General features: G+C 51.4%; 1 protein-coding gene and 1 non-coding gene across 2 annotated transcripts in view; both read left to right on the forward strand.

The window, feature by feature from the left end:
* Positions 1-22856, forward strand: part of CALCRL (calcitonin receptor like receptor) — a 52240-nt gene that overhangs the window by 26382 nt on the left and 3002 nt on the right. The window contains exons 6-9 of the mRNA XM_089662607.1: positions 7852-7912; positions 8004-8070; positions 17430-17648; positions 20871-20912. Of these exons, the coding sequence (XP_089518733.1) occupies positions 7852-7912; positions 8004-8070; positions 17430-17648; positions 20871-20912 (389 nt within the window). The remainder of the gene's footprint in view (positions 1-7851; positions 7913-8003; positions 8071-17429; positions 17649-20870; positions 20913-22856) is intronic.
* Positions 10087-10179, forward strand: LOC149435492 (Z30 small nucleolar RNA). Its single transcript, XR_016308474.1, has one exon. It is a non-coding gene; the product is annotated as a Z30 small nucleolar RNA (small nucleolar RNA).

Below are 22856 nucleotides of genomic sequence, written 5' to 3' on the forward strand. Positions count from 1 at the left end.
GATATGATCTCCATGTATAATACATAAGGGGGGATATGATCTCCGTGTATAATACATAAGGGGGGATATGATCTCCGTGTATAATACATAAGGGGGGATATGGTCTCCATGTATAATACATAAGGGGGGGTATGATCATCATGTATAATACATAAGGGGGGAGATGATCTCCATGTATAATACATAAGGGGGGATATGATCTCCATGTATAATACATAAGGGGGGGATATGATCACCATGTATAATACATAAGGGGGGGTATGATCATCATGTATAATACATAAGGGGGGGTATGATCTCCATGTATAATACATAAGGGGGGGTATGATCATCATGTATAATACATAAGGGGGGGTATGATCTCCATGTATAATACATAAGGGGGGGTATGATCTCCATGTATAACACATAAGGGGGGATATGATCTCCATGTATAATACATAAGGGGGGATATGATCTCCATGTATAATACATAAGGGGGGGGGGATATGATCTCCATGTATAATACATAAGGGGGGGATATGATCTCCATGTATAATACATAAGGGGGGATATGATCTCCATGTATAATACATAAGGGGGGGATATGATCTCCATGTATAATACATAAGGGGGGATATGATCTTCATGTATAATACATAAGGGGGATATGATCTCCATGTATAATACATAAGGGGGGATATGATCTCCATGTATAATACATAAGGGGGATATGATCTCCATGTATAATACATAAGGGGGGATATGATCTCCATGTATAATACATAAGGGGGGATATGATCTCCATGTATAATACATAAGGGGGTATATGATCTCCATGTATAATACATAAGGGGGGATATGATCTCCATGTATAATACATAAGGGGGGGGATATGATCTCCATGTATAATACATAAGGGGGGGATATGATCTCCATGTATAATACATAAGGGGGATATGATCTCCATGTATAATACATAAGGGGGGATATGATCTCCATGTATAATACATAAGGGGGGATATGATCTCCATGTATAATACATAAGGGGGGGATATGATCTCCATGTATAATACATAAGGGGGGATATGATCACCATGTATAATACATAAGGAGGGATATGATCTCCATGTATAATACATAAGGGGGGGACATGATCTCCATGTATAATACATAAGGGGGATATGATCTCCATGTATAATACATAAGGGGGGGGATATGATCTCCATGTATAATACATAAGGGGGGATATTCACATCCATGTGATCTGATTCTGCACATCGCACCGCTTTTTGCTGACTGATTTCGGGGTGTTGTTAACATACACACCGCAGCGGTTCGCATGAACGGGGTGCGATTGTGATGGCGTGCGGAATTCGTACAGAAAACGCTGCAAATTCCGCACCTCATCAGTGTGAACCCGGGTTCAATGTATAACCCTAGGTCAGTGATGGCGAACCTTTGTGATCCCGAGTGCCCAAACTGCAACCCAAAACCAACTTATTTCTTTCAAAGTGCCAACACTGCAATGAAACCTGAATATCGAGCTTTTGGTTTAGAAAAAACAACTCGTACAGTAGTGCAAACTAATTAACAGTACAGGGATGACCAGAGACTGCGGACACAGTACAGGGGATGATCAGAGACTGCGGACACAGTACAGGGGATGATCAGAGACTGCGGACATAGTACAGGGATGACCAGAGACTGCGGACACAGTACAGTGATGACCAGAGACTGCGGACAGTACAGGAGATGACCAGAGACTGCGGACACAGTACAGGAGATGACCAGAGACTGCGGACACAGTACAGGAGATGACCAGAGACTGCGGACACAGTACAGGAGATGACCAGAGACTGCGGACGCAGTACAGGAGATGACCAGAGACTGCGGACAGTACAGGAGATGACCAGAGACTGCGGACAGTACAGGAGATGACCAGAGACTGCGGACACAGTACAGGGATGACCAGAGACTGCGGAAAGTACAGGAGATGACCAGAGACTGCGGACAGTTACAGGGATGACCAGAGACTGCGGACATAGTACAGGGATGACCAGTGACTGCGGACAGTACAGGGATGACCAGAGACTGCGGACACAGTACAGGGATGACCAGAGACTGCGGACACAGTACAGGGATGACCAGAGACTGCGGACACAGTACAGTGATGACCAGAGACTGCGGACAGTACAGGAGATGACCAGAGACTGCGGACACAGTACAGGAGATGACCAGAGACTGCGGACACAGTACAGGAGATGACCAGAGACTGCAGACACAGTACAGGAGATGACCAGAGACTGCGAACAGTACAGGAGATGACCAGAGACTGCAGACAGTACAGGAGATGACCAGAGACTGCGGACAGTACAGGGATGACCAGAGACTGCGGACACAGTACAGGGATGACCAGAGACTGCGGACACAGTACAGGAGATGACCAGAGACTGCGGACCCAGTACAGGAGATGACCAGAGACTGCAGACACAGTACAGGGATGACCAGTGACTGCGGACAGTACAGGGATGACCAGAGACTGCGGAAAGTACAGGAGATGACCAGAGACTGCGGACAGTACAGGGATGACCAGAGACTGCGGACACAGTACAGGAGATGACCAGAGACTGCGGACACAGTACAGGAGATGACCAGAGACTGCGGACACAGTACAGGAGATGACCAGAGACTGCGGACATAGTACAGGAGATGACCAGAGACTGCGGACACAGTACAGGAGATGACCAGAGACTGCGGACATAGTACAGGAGATGACCAGAGACTGCGGACATAGTACAGGAGATGACCAGAGACTGCGGACATACTACAGGGGATGACCAGAGACTGCAGACACAGTACAGGAGATGATCAGAGACTGCGGACATAGTACAGGAGATGACCAGAGACTGCGGACACAGTACAGGAGATGACCAGAGACTGCAGACACAGTACAGGAGATGACCAGAGACTGCAGACAGCACAGGAGATGACCAGAGACTGCGGACAGTACAGGAGATGACCAGAGACTGCGGACATCACAGGGAGGACCAGAGACTGCGGACAGTACAGATGACTGCTGACCTTTGGGGAGGGAGGGGGAGCGGGTACCTGAATTTGACAGGTACCCGCTCTTACTTCCGCAGAGTTTTTTTTTTATCTTACCTGTTCCTCTATCCAGCCGCGCGCTGTCTTCCCGGCTTCTGTAGTGTGGGCGCTCGTCGGACAGCCGGATGCCCAGTGCGCATGCGCGAGAAGCGCTGCGCTTTGTGATTGGTCTGGCGGCTTCTGGGATCTGTCATGTGTCCCAGGTACCGCCTTACCATTCACAAAGAGCACTGCTTCTTGTGCATGCGCACTTGGGACCCGGCTGTCACGCACACTACAGCCGGGAAGACAGCGCGCCGCTGGATTCTCTTGGCGTGCCCACAGATAAGGCTCGGCGTGCCACGGGTTCGCCATCACTGCCCTAGGTGCTACTAAACAGTAAAACAAACAAAAAACCCATTGCTGATCAGATGCCTCCTATGTAAAGGCGCCCCCTACCATGCAGAACAGGCATTGCAACTGAGCCCCCCCTGCGGTCATGTGACCCAGGGGTGGACTGACAACTCATGGGGCCCCCCGGGCAATAGGGGATCATGGGGCCCCTGTGTCCTTGCCCAAACTCAAAAAAGCTTATGAAAAAGGTACCAGGGGCATCTCATGGGGCCCCTTACTGACCCCGGGCCCTCGGGCAGTGCCCGAGTTTCCAAATGGTCAGTCCGCCCCTGATGTGACCGCTGGATTCCAGCCATTAGAAAGGTATTTGCATTCCCTTCAAGTGTTTCGGATATCAGATCCGTTCTCCGAGCCGACTTCACATTGACAGCTTATGAGTGACGCGTGACGGCGAGCAGCGCTGACGCATTTCTGTCTGGAAGGCACGGCTGTGACTACGGCCCCTTTGGGTGGAATTGCGTGCGCAGCGCTTGTTTTGATGTGTCATTCAGAAGATTTAATAAAGGAGATCTCGGAGGACTGACGCGCGTGATGCCGCCGCTCTTTGTTTCTTACAGAAGATAGCCGTCTGTTTTGGAAACGTTAGACATGTTGACAAAACCAATGAGCGGTCACGCTTCGTCCTCGTAAATCAGAAGGCGAGTTGGTGGAAAATGATGTTTTATTCCTTTTGGTCCAACTATCGTGGGGGGGGCGGGGGGGAGGGGGGGGTTGGACTTTTCCAGTATATTTGATGATAAAGAAAATGTAGCTGTTGCTTGTGCTTAACCTCCCTGGTGGTAATTCTGAGTGTGGCTCGGGGTTCATTTACAGTACCAAAAGCCCTACGATCCCCCGATCCTTACCTTGTCCTGCGATCCCCCGATCCTTACCTTGTCCTGCGATCCCCCCGATCCTTACCTTGTCCTGCGATCCCCCAATCCTTACCTTGTCCTGCGATCCCCCGATCCTTACCTTGTCCTGCAATCCCCCGATCCTTACCTTGTCCTGCCATCCCCCGATCCTTACCTTGTCCTGCCATCCCCCGATCCTTACCTTGTCCTGCGATCCCCCGATCCTTACCTTGTCCTGTGATCCCCCCATCCTTACCTTGTCCTGCGATCCCCCGATCCTTACCTTGTCCTGCGATCCCCCGATCCTTACTTTGTCCTGCGATCCCCCGATCCTTACCTTGTCCTGCGATCCCCCGATCCTTACCTTGTCCTGCCATCCCCCGATCCTTACCTTGTCCTGCGATCCCCCGATCCTTACCTTGTCCTGCGATCCCCCGATCCTTACCTTGTCCTGCCATCCCCCGATCCTTACCTTGTCCTGCCATCCCCCGATCCTTACCTTGTCCTGCCATCCCCCGATCCTTACCTTGTCCTGCGATCCCCCGATCCTTACCTTGTCCTGCGATCCCCCGATCCTTACCTTGTCCTGCAATCCCCCGATCCTTACCTTGTCCTGCGATCCCCCAATCCTTACCTTGTCCTGCGATCCTTACCTTGTCCTGCGATCCCCCGATCCTTACCTTGTCCTGCAATCCCCCGATCCTTACCTTGTCCTGCCATCCCCCGATCCTTACCTTGTCCTGCGATCCCCCGATCCTTACCTTGTCCTGCAATCCCCCGATCCTTACCTTGTCCTGCGATCCCCCAATCCTTACCTTGTCCTGCAATCCTTACCTTGTCCTGCGATCCCCCGATCCTTACCTTGTCCTGCAATCCCCCGATCCTTACCTTGTCCTGCGATCCCCCGATCCTTACCTTGTCCTGCCATCCCCTGATCCTTACCTTGTCCTGCCATCCCCCGATCCTTACCTTGTCCTGCCATCCCCCGATCCTTACCTTGTCCTGCCATCCCCCGATCCTTACCTTGTCCTGCGATCCCCCGATCCTTACCTTGTCCTGCGATCCCCCGATCCTTACCTTGTCCTGCGATCCCCGATCCTTACCTTGTCCTGCCATCCCCCGATCCTTACCTTGTCCTGCCATCCCCCGATCCTTACCTTGTCCTGCCATCCCCCGATCCTTACCTTGTCCTGCCATCCCCCGATCCTTACCTTGTCCTGCCATCCCCCGATCCTTACCTTGTCCTACCATCCCCCGATCCTTACCTTGTCCTGCCATCCCCCGATCCTTACCTTGTCCTGCCATCCCCCGATCCTTACCTTGTCCTGCGATCCCCCAATCCTTACCTTGTCCTGCCATCCCCCGATCCTTACCTTGTCCTGCCATCCCCCGATGTCCTTCCGCTGTGTCCTCCGGCCGATGCCGGCATCAGTCTTCTAGGTTCCCTTCCCTGCGAGCGTCAGGACACAGGGGGGCAGAACCAGTGGGAGATTCAAAAAAGTAAAAACATGATGCTGATGGGAATCCTGATGTAAGGGGGGGGGGGGCTCTGATGGAGACCCTGATGTAAGGGGGAAACTGATGGAGACTCTGATATAAGGGGAAACTTTGATGGGGACCCTGATGTGTGAGGGACTCTGATGGGGACCCTGATGTGTGAGGGGCTCTGATGGGGACCCTAATGTAAGGGGGACTCTGATCAAGACTCTGATGTAAGGGAGACTCTGATGGGAATCCTGATGTAAAGGGGGGAAGTCCCCATTAGAGTCCCTCATAACATCAAGGTGCCTATCAGAGTTCCCCCTTTCACGAGAGCTCCTCACACACTTACAAGTGGAGAATGGATTAAACACATGATTGGTTGGTGGGATGCCAGCGGTTGTAGCAACCAGCAACAGTACAATGACAGCGCTGATGACTGGGGTGAGGGGAAGCTTTTGGATGTTGGGGAGAAACGGAGACCATTGGCTGATCTGAAGACCTGTGTGTGGCCTATGAGAGAGGCCACTGACCCTAGCTGTTGGCCGTATAAAATATTGCAGAGGGTTGGATTTGGCCCACAGGCCGTAGCTTGGAGACCCCTGTTTTATCTCAAGGACCAAGATGGCATTGGCCTCCTGGTCCTCTCAGTTTCTACTCTCAGTTCGGGAAGGGGTTCTTATGTATGGGTAGCTGAGCTGTAGGACCCAGAGAGGAGAGATCTTCTGAAGGTGTCAGATCATGGAATTGGCCTCATTCTTAGTAGGATACTATCATGTACTCAATTCAACAGCTCTCAAAAGGAAGCATTACACTATTTTTTAATGAGAGCTGAGTTTTTTGGGGGGTTTTTTAAAGTGTTTTTATTAAAGTGTAATAATGGGGTAATTAATGGTAAATTCTAATGGTCTGGAGTTGTAAGTGGGCTACGCCAAGGCTCTGTCCTGGGACCAATTCTGTCTAACTTGTTCATAAATGATATAGAGGTGGGTATGAAACCTCACGGCTATAACGTCACTGCAGGACATAGACATTTCAGGGAACGATGATATAATATAAGGACCTCAGTTACGTGGGCTGAAGGACCTCAGTTATGGAGAATGGAAGACCTCAGTTTTGGACCTCCGTTATGTGGGCTGAAGGACCTCAGTTATGGGAGATGGAGGACCTCAGTTATGGGGGATGGAGGACCTCAGTATTTGACTCCAGTTGTTGGGACTGGAAGACCTCTGTTACATGGGCTGGTGTAACTCAGTTATAGGGGATGGACGAACTTAGTTTTGGGGGCTGAAGGTCCTCAGTTTTGGGGGCTGGAGGATCTCATTTGAGTGGGCTGGAGGACCTCAGTTATATGATTTGGAGGAGCTTAGTTATAGGGGATAGAGGACCTCAGTTATGGGGGCTGGAGGATCTCAGTTGAGTGGGCTGGAAGACCTCAGTTATGGGGACTGAAGGACCTCAGTTATGGGGGAGGGAGGACCTCAGTATTGGACCTCAGTTTTGTGAGCTGGAGTAGCTCAGTTGTAGGGGATGGAGGACTTCAGTTATGGGGGTTGAAGAATTTATGTTATGTGGGATGGATGACCTCAGTTTTGGACTTCAGTTAGGTGGGATGAGGACCTCAGTTAGGTGGACTGGAGGAACTCAGTTATGGGGGATGGAGAACCTCAGTTATGAGGAACTGCAAACATTAAACTCATTCTCCCTGGAGAAGAGACACATAAAGTGGAAAGAAAGGCAAACTTTTTTTGTAAGGTTTCTTTTTGCCAATTGTGTCCAATTGGACTTTCTGTCCCATTACCAAAACAGGAAGGAAAATCCTTCTAAAGTGAGGGAATCCCCAGACATCATCAGGGTCACCAGAACTAGTATCCCTATTGGAAAATATCTCCACTATTTCAGTTCTGGGGAACAACCCAAAATTTGGGATTTTATTTTACATTTACTTTCATTGAAAACGGTAAACAGGACACGTCGGTTATTCGGGAACTGACTAGACTTGGCTTACTTACCTAAAAAGAGGTTCTTCTTTATACCATATCCATTCCTTTTCTCCCAGGGTTCCCTCTGATTCCAGCATGCATACACGCAGTGGCAAGAATTTTTTATTATAACGACAAGTAAGTGAAAAATACATTTTTATGTGTTTGAAGTCATTGAATCTCACTGTTAGCATACAAGATGCCATCTAACCTTCCCTTTTCTGTTTAGCTGCTGGATAAGTTCCGACACTCACTTGCTTTATATTATTCATGGACCCATTTGTGCGGCTTTATTGGTATGTATTCCTATGTATTCCACTTCTCTGCACTTTATATAGAGTATAAAAGAGCATCCTTGTGTGCAATGAGTCAAAGATGTAACATACCAGTTGGTAATATAACGGGTCAACATGTAGAAAGATATGTTATGTTCTGCTGAAAGTGAACCTGTGAGATGATTTTGCTTCCCAGAATAAAGCAATGATCTCTTTAGGACATTCACTTCCAGGTATCGGGTCAAATCCTTGGACCAGTCTTTCTAACCTTCGATTCGGAGAAACCTCAGAGCTCCTCCAGACGTTGCTAGTGGTTCTCTAAGCAAATAGCAATCTCTGCCTCTTAGATAAGTAACCAAAGACACTGATTATCTTTGTGGCCAACTATAAGAGACATTTTCCCACTGACTCCCAATGTAAGAGACATTTTTCCCACTGATCACCAATGTAAGGGACATTCTTCCCACTGATCCCCAATGTAAGAGACATTCTTCCCACTGATCACCAATGTAAGGGACATTCTTCCCACTGACCACCAATGTAAGGGGCATTCTTCCCACTGACCCCCAATGTAAGGGACATTCTTCCCACTGATCCCCAATGTAAGGAACATTCTTCCCACTGACCCCCAATGTAAGGAACATTCTTCCCACTGACCCCCAATGTAAGGGACATTCTTCCCACTGATCACCAATGTAAGGGACATTCTTCCCACTGATCACCAATGTAAGGGACATTCTTCCCACTGACCCCCAATGTAAGGGACATTCTTCCCACTGACCCCCAATGTAAGGGACATTCTTCCCACTGACCACCAATGTAAGGGACATTCTTCCCACCGACCCCAAATGTAAGGGACATTCTTCCCACTGACCACCAATGTAAGGGGCATTCTTCCCACTGATCACCAATGTAAGGTACATTCTTCCCACTGATCACCAATGTAAGGGACATTCTTCCCACTGACCACCAATGTAAGGGACATTCTTCCCACTGATCACCAATGTAAGGTACATTCTTCCCACTGACCTCCAATGTAAGAAGCATTCTTCCCACTGACCACCAATGTAAGGGACATTCTTCCCACTGACCACCAATGTAAGAAGCATTCTTCCCACTGACCACCATTGTAAGGGACATTCTTCCCACTGACCCCCCAATGTAAGGGCCATTCTTCCCACTGACCCCCCAATGTAAGGGGCATTCTTCCCACTGATCACCAATATAAGGGACATTCTTCCCACTGACCTCCAATGTAAGGGGCATTCTTCCCACTGATCACCAATATAAGGGACATTCTTCCCACTGACCCCCAATGTAAGGGACATTCTTCCCACTGACCCCCAATGTAAGGGACATTCTTCCCACTGACCTCCAATGTAAGGTACATTCTTCCCACTGACCCTCAATGTAAGGGACATTCTTCCCACTGACCCCCAATGTAAGGGACATTCTTCCCACTGACCCCCAATGTACAGATCTGCAGACACGCAAATGCCAAGCACTCTACAGAGTGAAACACGACTATGGCCCGTGGGGGCAGGGACTCCTGAGAACACACAGTATTTCCTGAGACTTTGCAGGTTTTCTTCTCATTGGTAAAAACGCATGAGCCAATGAATGCTGAAACTCCTGCGCTGGACGATGAGCTCCACAATGTCAGTAACCCCACATGGGAGTACTTTTTGGGAAGGCAAGCCTTGCTGCCCTCAACGGACCAGGGAAATCCAAAGGAGCTGTGTGCAAAGAAACAAACAGAGGGCGCACGAGCCTAGTGCATTACCATCTAGAAATTAGATATATTGAATAAAAAGTAGTATACTCACAAAAGAATAAAATGAAAGGCACATCACAAAAAAAGACAGCATGGTCCAATCTCCCTAGATGGTGGCTGTTGGGGGACTGTAGGCCTCCAAATGGCTGACGCGTTTCGAGGCAGAACCTCTTCCTCATTGGCCAGTAGAAGGAGGCAGAGTCCAGTATGAATTCTGTGCTAAGGATGATGGAAAGGAATGGGCTCGGTTTATGGGAAGACTCAGCGGTGATGAGTTGGATTTGGTCTGACCTGGTATTGCTGGATGTAAGTCCACATTGACCAGGAAATGATAACTTAATCTTCTCTCTGAGCTGTATACTTTTGTACATCACTAGGATAAATGGAAAGGGTTATCAATAAAGTATAATGACCTCAAAGAAATGTGTTGGTAGAGTGCTGGGTCAAAGGTAAGAGCTGATAGAGCAAATTAAAGCGGAACATAACTCAAAAAGTGAAGTCCCACTGGTTTTCTCCCTCCCCCAACGTGTAACTGAGTTACAGGGGTTTTTTGTGGGGGAAGGAGGGCGAGTACTGATTTTTAATCAGTACTGTAACCAAGATGGCAGCATCGGGTACCCACATTGGTAAGGGTGATTCAGCATCCCTACCCCTCAGGGTTAGACACAAATTCAAAAACCTGTCCCAGACTTCATGGCACCATGGGATAAAAATATATCATCACAAACTTCCACACCTCCAGGTATGTTCTTGAACAATCAACATCTGCCTTCACACATTCCATAGTAGGAAGCCAACTGGATGAGCAACATTAGAGAACAAGTCCTGAGTGTGACCAACTACTACTAGATGCACCTTGACCTGGATGAACAGAAACCTTCACAGACAAGCTGGCCAAACCTGAGAACTGAGGAAGCCTACTGGATGAGCAGCGCAATGTCTTCAACATTAGAGAGCAAGTCCTGAGTGTGGCCAACTAATATTAGATATATCATGACCTGGTTGAACGAGAACCTTCATAGACAAGCTGGCCAATCCTAGGAACTGAGGAGGTCCATTGGATGAGCAGCAAAACATCTTCAACATTAGAAAACAAGTCCTGAGTGTGATCAACTACTACTAGATATACCGTGACTTGGATGAACAGGAACCTTCACAGACAAGCTGGCCAAACCTAGGAACTGAGGAAGCCCACTGGATGAGCAGAAAAATGTCTTCAACATTAGAGAACCAATCCTGAGTGTAACCAACTACTACAAGATATATCATGACCTGTGTGAATGAGAACCTTCACGGACAAGCTGAGCAAACCTAGAAACAGAGGAAGCCCTTTGGATGAGCAGCCAAGCGTCTTCAACTTTAGAGAACAAGTGTTGAATGTGACCAACTGCTACTAGATGTGCCATGACCTGTTTGAATGAGAACCTTCATAGACAAGCTGGCCAAAACTAGGAAATGAGGAAGCCCATTTAATGAGAAATGAAATGTCTTCACCATCAGAAAACTAGTCCTGAATGTGACCAGCTACTATTAGATGTACCATGACCTGGTTAAAAGAGAACCTTCAGAGACAAGCTAGCCAAACCAAGGAACAGAGGAAACCCTTTGGATGAGCAGCGAAACATCTTCAACATTAGAGAACAAGTCCTAAATGTGACCAACTACTATTAAATATACCATGACCTGGTTGAATGAGAACCTTCATAGACAAGCTGGCCAAACCTAGGAACTGGGGAAGCCCATTTAATGAGCAATGAAATGTCTTCACCATCAGAAAACTAGTCCTAAATGTGACCATCTGCTATTAGATGTACCATGACCTGGTTGAAAAAGAATCTTCATAGACAAGCTGGCCAAACCTAGGAACTGAGGAAGCCCTTTGGATGAGCAGCGAAACATCTTCAAAATTAGAGAACAAGTCCTGAGTGTGATCAACTACTGCTAGATATACCGTGACTTGGATGAACAGGAACCTTCACAGACAAGCTGGCCAAACCTAGGAACTGAGGAAGCCCATTGGATGAGCAGAAAAACATCTTCAACATTAGAGAACCAATCCTGAGTCTAACCAACTACTACTAGATATATCATGACCTGTGTGAATGAGAACCTTCACGGACAAGCTAAGCAAACGTAGGAACAGAGGAAGCCCTTTTGATGAGCAGCCAAGCGTCTTCAACTTTAGAGAACAAGTGTTGAAAGTGACCAACTACTACTAGTTGTGTCATGACCTGTTTGAATAAGAACCTTCATAGACAAGCTGGCCAAACCTAGGAAATGAGGAAGCCCATTTAATGAGCAATGAAATGTCTTCACCATCAGAAAACTAGTCCTGAATGTGACCAGCTACTGTCAGGGCTCCCGGGTATGACCAGAGGTGTGTGACTGACGCAGGGAAACGCAGACTTCAGATATGTTATAAACGATGTAATTTATTAACACTAACAATACAAACATAAACGCAGTGAAATACTAAAACATAATACAGTGCAAACAAACCAAACCAAACCACCCACAGATAACAGTACATACAATGCAAGCGTCGTCAGGCAGGCCGGGTCAATATCACTCGGGCAGGTAGGTACAGGGGGAGCAAGCGGAGAATGGTCGGGGTCACAAGCCAGGTTCAGCAGGTAGCGGGCAGCGTGGTACAGAGGGTCAGGCAGAGGAGAATGGTCAGACAAGCCAGGGATCAGGAGCAGGAGAATGGTCAGACAAGCCAGGGATCAGAGCAGGGTCAGCAGAGAATCAGACAGGACCAGGAACAGGAAACAGGGCCCAGGAGAAACACAACACCAAGGCAGAGTCTGCAGGTCTGAATGTCCCTTAAATACACCAGTATAATTAGTTCCAGGTGTTTGACTGGCTGCAAGGTTGAGTCTCTGATTGCTGGGAGCACCCGCTGGCCAGCCCTGGTACTGCAGCTCATAAGGCAGGCGAGTCCCACTATTGCTGGCCAGTCCATTCCTGACAGTACCCCCCCCTCAAGGAGCCGCCTCAGGACGCTCCAAACAGTCCTAGCTGGGCAAAATGTTCCACCGCCCGGGTCTGGTAACTGGCGGGATATCAAAGACTGGCACACCGGGCAGGACTCCGGGCAGAGGCACGTCGGGCTGGACTCCGGGCAGAGGCACATCGGATTACCAGGCGAAGCAGCAGGCAGCGGGCCACCGGGCGGAGCAGCAGGCACCGGGCCCCCAGGCGGAGCAGCAGGCACCGGGCCCCCAGGCGGAGCAGCAGGCACCGGGCCCCCAGGTGGGGCGACGGGCACCGGGCCCCCCGGCGGGGCGACAGGCATCGGGCCCCCAAGCGGAGCGGCAGGCGCCAGGCCCCCAGGAGGGGCGACAGGCATCGGGCCCCCAGGCGGGGCGACAGTCATCAGGCCCCCAGGCGGGGTGACAGTCATCGGGCCCCCAAGAGGAGCGGCGGGCACCGGGCCCCCAGGAGGGGCGACAGGCATCGGGCCCCCAGGCGGGGCGACAGGCATCGGGCCCCCAGGCGGGGCGACAGGCATCGGGCCCCCGGGCGGGGCGACAGGCATCGGGCCCCCCGGCGGGGCGACAGGCATCGGGCCCCCCGGCGGGGCGACAGGCATCGGGCCCCCCGGCGGGGCGACAGGCATCGGGCCCCCAATCGGAGCGGCGGGCGCCGGGCCCCCAGGAGGGGCGACAGGCATCGGGCCCCCAGGCGGGGCGACAGTCATCGGGCCCCCAGGCGGGGCGACAGTCATCGGGCCCCCAAGCGGAGCGGCGGGCACCGGGCCCCCAGGAGGGGCGACAGGCATCGGGCCCCCAGGCGGGGCGACAGGCATCGGGCCCCCAGGCGGGGCGACAGGCATCGGGCCCCCCGGCGGGGCGACAGGCATCGGGCCCCCCGGCGGGGCGACATGCATCGGGCCCCCCGGCGGGGCGACAGGCATCGGGCCCCCCGGCGGGGCGACAGGCTTCGGGCCCCCAAGCGGAGCGGCGGGCGCCGGGCCCCCAGGAGGGGCGACAGGCATCGGGCCCCCAGGAGGGGCGACAGGCATCGGGCCCCCAGGCGGGGCGACAGGCATCGGGCCCCCAGGCGGGGCGACAGGCATCGGGCCCCCCGGCGGGGCGACAGGCATCGGGCCCCCCGGCGGGGCGACAGGCATCGGGCCCCCCGGCGGGGCGACAGGCATCGGGCCCCCCGGCGGGGCGACAGGCATCGGGCCCCCAAGCGGAGCGGCGGGCGCCGGGCCCCCAGGAGGGGCGACAGGCATCGGGCCCCCAGGAGGGGCGACAGGCATCGGGCCCCCAGGCGGAGCGGCGGGTGCCGGACCCCCAGGCGGAGCGACAGGTCTCGGGCCCCCAGGCGGAGCGGCGGGCACCGAGTCACCAGGCACGACAGTGGGCTCCGAGTCAACTGGCAAGACTGCGGGCACCGAGTCAACTGGCAAGACTGCGGGCACCGAGTCGTCTGGCAAGACTGCGGGCACCGAGTCGTCTGGCAAGACTGCGGGCACCGAGTCCACTGGCGGAACAGCGGACTTCGAGTCGTCTGGCAAGACTACGGGCACCGAGTCGTCTGGCAAGACTGCGGGCACCGAGTCGTCTGGCAAGACTGCGGGCACCGAGTCGTCTGGCAAGACTGCGGGCACCGAGTCGTCTGGCGGAACAGTGGGCATCGAGTCGTCTGGCGGAACAGCGGGCATCGAGTCAACTGGCGGAACAGCGGGCACCGAGTTGTCTGGCAAGACTGTGGGCACCGAGTCGTCTGGCAAGACTGCGGGCACCGAGTCGTCTGGCAAGACTGCGGGCACCGAGTTGTCTGGCGGAACAGCGGGCATCGAGTCAACTGGCGGAACAGCAGGCACCGAGTCGTCTGGCAAGACTGCGGGCACCGAATCACCAGGCACGACAGTGGACTCTGACTCAATTGGCACGACAGCGGGCACCGGGTCATCAGGTACCGGATTGTCTGGCTCGACAGCGGGCATCGGGTCACCAGGTATGACAGCGGGCACTGGGTCACCAGGCATCAGGTCATTTGGCTTGCCAGCGGGCACCGCGTCATCTGGCAAGGCAGTGGGCACCGGGTCACCAGGCATTGGATCGTCTGGCTCGACAGCGGGCATCGGGTCACCAGGCATCAGGTCATTTAGCTCGCCAGCGGGCACTGCGTCATCTGGCAAGGCAGTGGGCACCGAGTCACCAGGCACGACAGCGGGCACCGGGTCATCAGGCCTAATAGGATCGTCAGGCTGGATCAGTTCATCATGCTGGGTAAAGGCATCAGGATGAGTACAGGCTTCAGGCCGAGTAGAGGCATCAGGCTGAGTAGAGGATTCAGGCTGAGTAGAGGCTTCAGGCTGAACCACGGAAGGCAGGCTCACCGGTTTGGATACTGGCAGGATGGTATTGGTTGGAAAGAATTTTCGCTTTTTTCTGGTTTTAACTACTGGAGCACTGCAAGTAAACGTAGGTCTGCAAACGAATGGAGCAGCTGGAGACAGAGAAGAGCTGGAGGATGGAACAGGAGAGGGAGCAGTTGCTACAGAGGACTTTTTTACAGGGTTAAAGGCAGGATAGGTGCAGCGAGTGGGAACAGGGGACTGACATGCGGTAGATAGCCAAGTATACTGGGCTGTAACTGGAGGTGCTGTTGGGAATACAGGAGTAGAGCTTTGAGGAAATAGATTAGAAGCAGGACTGGGTCTTTGTAAGCTGACTGAGGCTGGGTGCAACAAGTCTGTCCATGTCTGCAGTATGGGTTGAACAAAGCTGAGCTTACACAAAGCCTGTCTGACCAATGACTGCACTGCGTTTATACAATCTCTTAGTGTCTGTGGTGAACATGCAGAATAACGCTCCAGAAAGTAACCCACATCATCCTCTAATAACCACACCAGGGACTCTACCTGGTCTGCACTAAATGGCGGCAAAAATTCATCCCTGCATTCGGGGGAACCAGATGAAACCAACTCAGCACAAACCTCAATCAATGGCTGCACCTCAGAGAATTCTGTGCCCTGATCTACTAGAACATGAGCGAGCCGTATACATTCTAGCAGTTCATCCCGGGGATACTCCTTCAGAGTCTGATAAGCATACTCCCTGTCATCAAACACTAGCAGATATAAATACACAACCTCATCCAGATCCATCCTTCCCATCAACAAACCAAGATGGCTTCCCTGTGCAGCCACTTCTGGTCAGGTTTGGCCTTGGTGTAATGTCAGGGCTCCCGGGTATGACCAGAGGTGTGTGACTGACGCAGGGAAACGCAGACTTCAGATATGTTATAAACAATATAATTTATTAACACTAACAATACAAACATAAACGCAGTGCAATACTAAACATAATACAGTGCAAACAAACCCAACCAACCACCCACAGATAACAGTACATACAAGCAAGCGTCGTCAGGCAGGCCGGGTCAATATCAATCGGGCAGGTAGGTACAGGGGGAGCAAGCGGAGAATGGTCGGGGTCACAAGCCAGGTTCAGCAGGTAGCGGGCAGCGTGGTACAGAGGGTCAGGCAGAGGAGAATGGTCAGACAAGCCAGGGATCAGAGCAGGGTCAGCAGAGAATCAGACAGGAACAGGAACAGGAAACAGGGCCCAGGAGAAACACAACACCAAGGCAGAGTCTGCAGGTCTGAATGTCCCTTAAATACACCAGTATAATTAGTTCCAGGTGTTTGACTGGCTGCAAGGTTGAGTCTCTGATTGCTGGGAGCACCCGCTGGCCAGCCCTGGTACTGCAGCTCATAAGGCAGGCGAGTCCCACTATTGCTGGCCAGTCCATTCCTGACAGCTACTATTAGATGTACCATGACCTGGTTGAAAGAGAACCTTCACAGACAAGCTAGCCAAACCAAGGAACAGAGGAAACCCTTTGGATGAGCAGCGAAACATCTTCAACATTAGAGAACAAGTCCCAAATGTGACCAACTACTATTAAATATACCATGACCTGGTTGAATGAGAACATTCATAGACAAGCTGGCCAAACCTAGGAACTGAGGAAGCCCATTTAATGAGCAATGAAATGTCTTCACCATCAGAAAACTAGTCCTGAATGTGACCAGCTACTATTAGATGTACCATGACCTGGTTGAAAAAGAATCTTCATAGAAAAGCTGGCCAAACCTAGGAACTGAGGAAGCCCACTGGATGAACAGCAAAATGTTTTCTACTTTAGAAAACAAGTCCTGTGTCTGACCAACTACTACTAGATGTACCATGACCTGGGTGAATGAGAACCTTCACAGACAAGCTGGCCAAACCTGTTACAGCCTGTTGCACCATCTCACTTAGATATTCTAGCAACTGTGTAGCATGAGGACCAACCCATATATTTGTATCCCACCATGGAGGACCTCACACTGCTTGAGGTTTGTTAAACATACAGGACATGTGGTCAGAAAAGCACTTTGCATGATCATGGGCAGCCTGTTCTTCACTGACCAAGCCTAGGAGAGATGGAGTAACCATCACAGAGTCCCACCTCTGTGAGTCCCTCTTGCAGTCCATGTAATCTGATCTCCCTGCTAGTCAGGACAGCTGTAGCAGGCAGATGGCAAATCTATACATTGTTAGTAATCAAGTTTTTGTGTTTTTCTTGTGTTTCATCTAAGGTGAACCTGTTCTTTCTGCTGAACATTGTGCGCGTGTTAATCACAAAACTGAAAGTGACGCATCAGGCAGAATCCAACCTGTACATGAAAGCAGTGCGAGCCACCCTCATCCTCGTGCCTCTTCTTGGAATCCAGTTTGTATTGTTGCCATGGAGACCGGAAGGACACATAGCGGAGGAAATATATGACTATGTCATGCATATTCTCATGAATTACCAGGTACAGCTGATGAAAATGCTCCCGCTTTAGAATAAATGTCGTATTTTGGGGCCGGCCTAGCATTAAAAGGTCACTCCGGTTGCGCTTGATTGAGTTTAAATGCAATGCAAACCATTTTGTGAAATAATGCTGATATATAAAAAATGAAAAAGTAATGTCTCCAGTTGAATATCATTAGGCATCCAAGGTAAGTACATGGACCTGTCTTGCAATTGAACTCTTAATCCCCTGTACAGAAGCACCTTCTGGGAGAGGGTAGGGCAGCACCAGCAGCCAATCAGATTCTGCCACAGTGCACATGTGCTCACAGAACATCAGGGTGAGTGAGCAGCGGTATGACCTCATCAGTCTTCTGCTGTCCCTTCAGTAAAGAGGCCGGGGGAGGGGTGTTCCTGACCAGGCTTCTGATGTGAGGTCAGGTGGCCACTGTAAGATCTATCTATGATCAAGAGGCTCTATCTATGCCACTGGCCTGTGGAATATAATCTAAGTCTTGCCGGCATTGGGGCCCTTGGATGTTTTGTAGGAGCCCTTACACCCAGCTGGGAGTATCTGTAATAAAAAAGGCACAATCTTCTCCTGGCAGAGACCCTTTGTAGGCTCTTCAAGGTGCTCTCACCACCTACGAAGGTCCTGACGCATCCTCTGGAACAGTAGCCCATCTGATTGCCTCAGCTTCGGAGTGAGGTCAGGCGAAAGGTAGCCCACCAGGTTTTGGGCCTCGACCATCAGCAGACAGTAGCAGCACAGCCGTAGACGTATCACGATGCTGCAGCTCACATTGTCCACATTGTCTGCTGCTGTCCCTTCATTGCCCAGTAAAGAGGCTGGGGGGGTTCCTGACCAGGCTGCTGATGTGAGGTAAGGTGGCCACTGTAAAATCTATCTATGATCAAGAGGTCTATGCCACTAGCCTGTGGAATATAATCTAAGTCTTGCTGGCACTGGGGCCCTTGGATGTTTTGTAGGAGCCCTCACACCCAACTGGGAGTATCTGTAATAAAAAAGGCACAATCTTCTCCTGGCAGAGCCCCTTTGTAGGCTCTTCAAGGTGCTCTCACCACCTACGAAGGTCCTGACACATCCTCTGGAACAGTAGCCCATCTGATTGCCTCAGCTTCGGAGTGAGGTCAGGCGAAAGGTAGCCCACCAGGTTTTGGGCCTCGACCATCAGCAGACAGTAGCAGCACAGCCGTAGCAGTATCACGATGCTGCAGCTCACATTGTCCACATTGTCTGCTGCTGTCCCTTCATTGCCCAATAAAGAGGCTGGGGGGGTTCCTGACCAGGCTGCTGATGTGAGGTAAGGTGGCCACTGTAAGATCTATCTATGATCAAGCGGTCTATGCCACTAGCCTGTGGAATATAATCTAAGTCTTGCCGGCATTGGGGCCTTCGGATTACCCCTTGGATTACATGTAGGAGCCCTCATACCCAACTGGGAGTATCTGTAATAAAAAAGGCACAATCTTCTCCTGGCAGAGTCCCTTTGTAAGCTCTTCAAGTTGCTCTCACCGCCTATGAAGGTCCTGACGCATCCTCTGGAACAGTAGCCCATCTGATTGCCTCAGCTTCGGAGTGAGGTCAGGCGATAGGTAGCCCACCAGGTTTTGGGCCTCCACTCTAGCCTTCACCATCAGCAGACAGTAGCAGCACAGCCGTAGCAGTATCGCGATGTTGCAGCTCACATTGTCCACATTGTCTCTGTTGGGCACAGCAGACGGCAACACACTACAGCAGTAGCACAGGAACAGCAACGTGTGGTCTTGGGGTTCTTTTGCACACCCACCCGCACACGCAGCACAACAGCTACACCATTTCATCAGCAGTAAACTCATCCCTAGCAGATCCTCAGCAGCAGCCCCAAGCCTTTGACCCCTGGCAAAATATGCACAACCATGACGTTCTAAGCAGCACATTCCTTGTGTAGGACTCACCCTCTTAAGGGCCGCTAAGTTTGATTAGGTCCCCCTAAACTCTTCATGGCCATGGAACACACATTTTCCACATTTTCACACACAGTCAGTAAAACAGTCCTTGAGCTTGGTTTTGTTGCTTTTATTAAGGGGTTAATAACTTGGATGGGGTCTAGGGGTATATGGGATGCCCAAGGAACTGCAAAACGGAGGTAAAACATCTTAGCAAACTGAACATTGTACAAAAATGTGGATCAGAAAAAAATAGCCGTCTCTTTAAGGAGCACTGAAGTCCCCTTGATGTACCTCCTTAGACCCCAAATGAATCCTTCCTCTTCACTCGGCTGCACTGAGGGTATCCCTAGGAAAGGGATTCCAAGATCTGCCAAGTGAGTAGTCCAGGATGAGGACTAGTTGGGTCTTGCACATGACCGCCCTTTCCTTTTTGCTGGCCCAGAGGGTGTAGAAGTATTCACACTGTCCTGTCTTGTCGGCTTGGTGGGGTTGAAGCTGCTTTCGCTGGGCTGGCTCCTTCCCGGCTGACAGGATGTCCTCCCCAGGAGACTTGGCACAGTGGAGATCCTTCTGTCCAGCAACCAGCCTGTAGATTGGCTCCTCTACCTGGGGCTTCCTCCCAGGCTCCACTCTCCAGCTTCCATCCTTCAGTCCATCTTCCACCCGACTCCCCTGCAGCACAGACTCCGTCCTATTCAAGGGTTGCTCTTGGCCACCTTGTCCAGCCTCCTGCCTGGGGATTGGCCAAGTTCCCGTAAACATGCAAGTCTGGACCTCTACCCCTCCTCTAGAAAGTGTCAGAGGTTTCTGGAAGGGTGGAAGGGCTCCAGAAGCCCTGACCTGTAGAGTCTCCCAGCCTGTCCTGAGGTGAACCTACTACCTCACTCCCAAGCTGACTCATCCCAGGCTTCTACCTAAAAAACAAATTCTATCTTGTCAGCCATGGCAGTCCCTGAACCCTTCACTTCTTAGCTCCAGGCACATGCAGTCCACCTGCACAGGTTATAGATCTTATTCACTTCTCCAGAGCTCCAAAAAGTAGTGGGTAGGATCAACCCTCCAATCACGTTCCTCCTTTCTGCCTCCCTTCACCCTGCAGTGGTCTATTACAGGACAAGGAGGGAAGGAACAATCTGCAGTGGAAACAACATTCTGCTGGGCAGCTTAAAGGGGCCAATCGTGCTCTTCATTGACTGAACTGCATGGAGGTTGTCCATATTTACTGATTTATTGCTAATAATCGTTCATGTCTGTAAATGTATGCATTGATAGAAATCATTCTTTTCTCTAGGGGTTGCTGGTGGCCACTATATTTTGTTTCTTCAATGGAGAGGTAAGTGTATTTTTTATATACAAACCTGGAATTTGCTGTATTTTTAAATATACAATGAAATACTCAGTTACATTGTTACATAGTTAGTCTGGCTGAAAAAAACTACAAAAGTCCATCCAGTTCAACCATAACATAAAAAAATGATAATCCTCCACCCAGGTGATCCAGAGGAATAGGAATTTGGTGCTTTTACAGTAGAGAAGCTTGGTCAGCCCATCTGGCAGCAATGACTTCACGTCGCCTCTTAGAACTAGGAGCACACACCTTTGCACACTCCTTGCTGTTAGACCCTATTGTTACTGACCGCTCCGGGTCTGAACTAAAGAACCTATAGATGTGGTGCCCAGTCATGTGATCACCACACATTCGTCACTTAAAGTGTTACTAAACCCAGGACCCTTCATTCACTATATCCGCTCTCCCTAGACCCCGCATTCACTATATCCGCTCTCCCTAGACCCCGCATTCACTATATCCGCTCTCCCTAGACCCCGCATTCACTATATCCGCTCTCCCCGGACCCCGCATTCACTATATCCGCTCTCCCCGGACCCCGCATTCACTATATCCGCTCTCCCCGGACCCCGCATTCACTATATCCGCTCTCCCCGGACCCCGCATTCCCTATATCCGCTCTCCCCGGACCACACATTCACTATATACGCTCTCCCCGGACCCTTCATTCACTATATCCGCTCTCCCTAGACCCCGCATTCACTATATCCGCTCTCCCCGGACCCCGCATTCACTATATCCACTCTCCCCGGACCCTTCATTCACTATATCCGCTCTCCCCGGACCCAGCATTCACTATATCCGCTCTCCCCGGACCCTTCATTCACTATATCCGCTCTCCCCGGACCCCGCATTCACTATATCCGCTCTCCCCGGACCCCGCATTCACTATATCCGCTCTCCCCGGACCCCGCATTCACTATATCTGCTCTCCCCGGACCCCGCATTCACTATATCCGCTCTCCCTAGACCCCGCATTCACTATATCCGCTCTCCCCGGACCCCGCATTCACTATATCCGCTCTCCCCGAACCCCGCATTCACTATATCCGCTCTCCCCGGACCCCGCATTCACTATATCCGCTCTCCCCGGACCCTTCATTCACTATATCCGCTCTCCCTAGACCCCGCATTCACTATATCCGCTCTCCCCGGACCCTTCATTCACTATATCCTCTCTCCCCGGACCCCGCATTCACTATATCCGCTCTCCCCGGACCCCGCATTCACTATATCCGCTCTCCCCGGACCCCGCATTCCCTATATCCGCTCTCCTCGGACCCTGCATTCACTATATCCGCTCTCCCTAGACCCCGCATTCACTATATCCGCTCTCCCCGGACCCTTCATTCACTATATCCGCTCTCCCTAGACCCCGCATTCACTATATCCGCTCTCCCCGGACCCTTCATTCACTATATCCGCTCTCCCCGGACCCCGCATTCCCTATATCCGCTCTCCCCGGACCCCGCATTCCCTATATCCGCTCTCCTCGGACCCCGCATTCACTATATCCGCTCTCCCCGGACCCCACATTTACTATATCCGCTCTCCCCGGACCCCGCTTTCACTATATCCGCTCTCCCCGGACGGAACCCGCATTCACTATATCCGCTCTCCCCAGACCCCGCATTCACTATATCCGCTCTCCCCAGACCCCGCATTCACTATATCCGCTCTCCCCGGACCCCACATTTACTATATCCGCTCTCCCCGGACCCCGCTTTCACTATATCCGCTCTCCCCGGACGGAACCCGCATTCACTATATCCGCTCTCCCCGGCCCCTCATTCACTATATCCGCTCTCCCCGGACCCCGCATTCACTATATCCGCTCTCCCCTGACCCCGCATTCACTATATCCGCTCTCCCCGGACCCCGCACTCACTATATCCGCTCTCCCCGGACCCCGCATTCACTATATCCGCT

This window comes from Staurois parvus, unplaced genomic scaffold, assembly GCF_062004578.1.
Source record: "Staurois parvus isolate SC_StPar_1 unplaced genomic scaffold, SC_StPar_1.0 ptg001498l, whole genome shotgun sequence".
Classification (NCBI taxonomy): Eukaryota; Metazoa; Chordata; class Amphibia; order Anura; family Ranidae; genus Staurois; species Staurois parvus.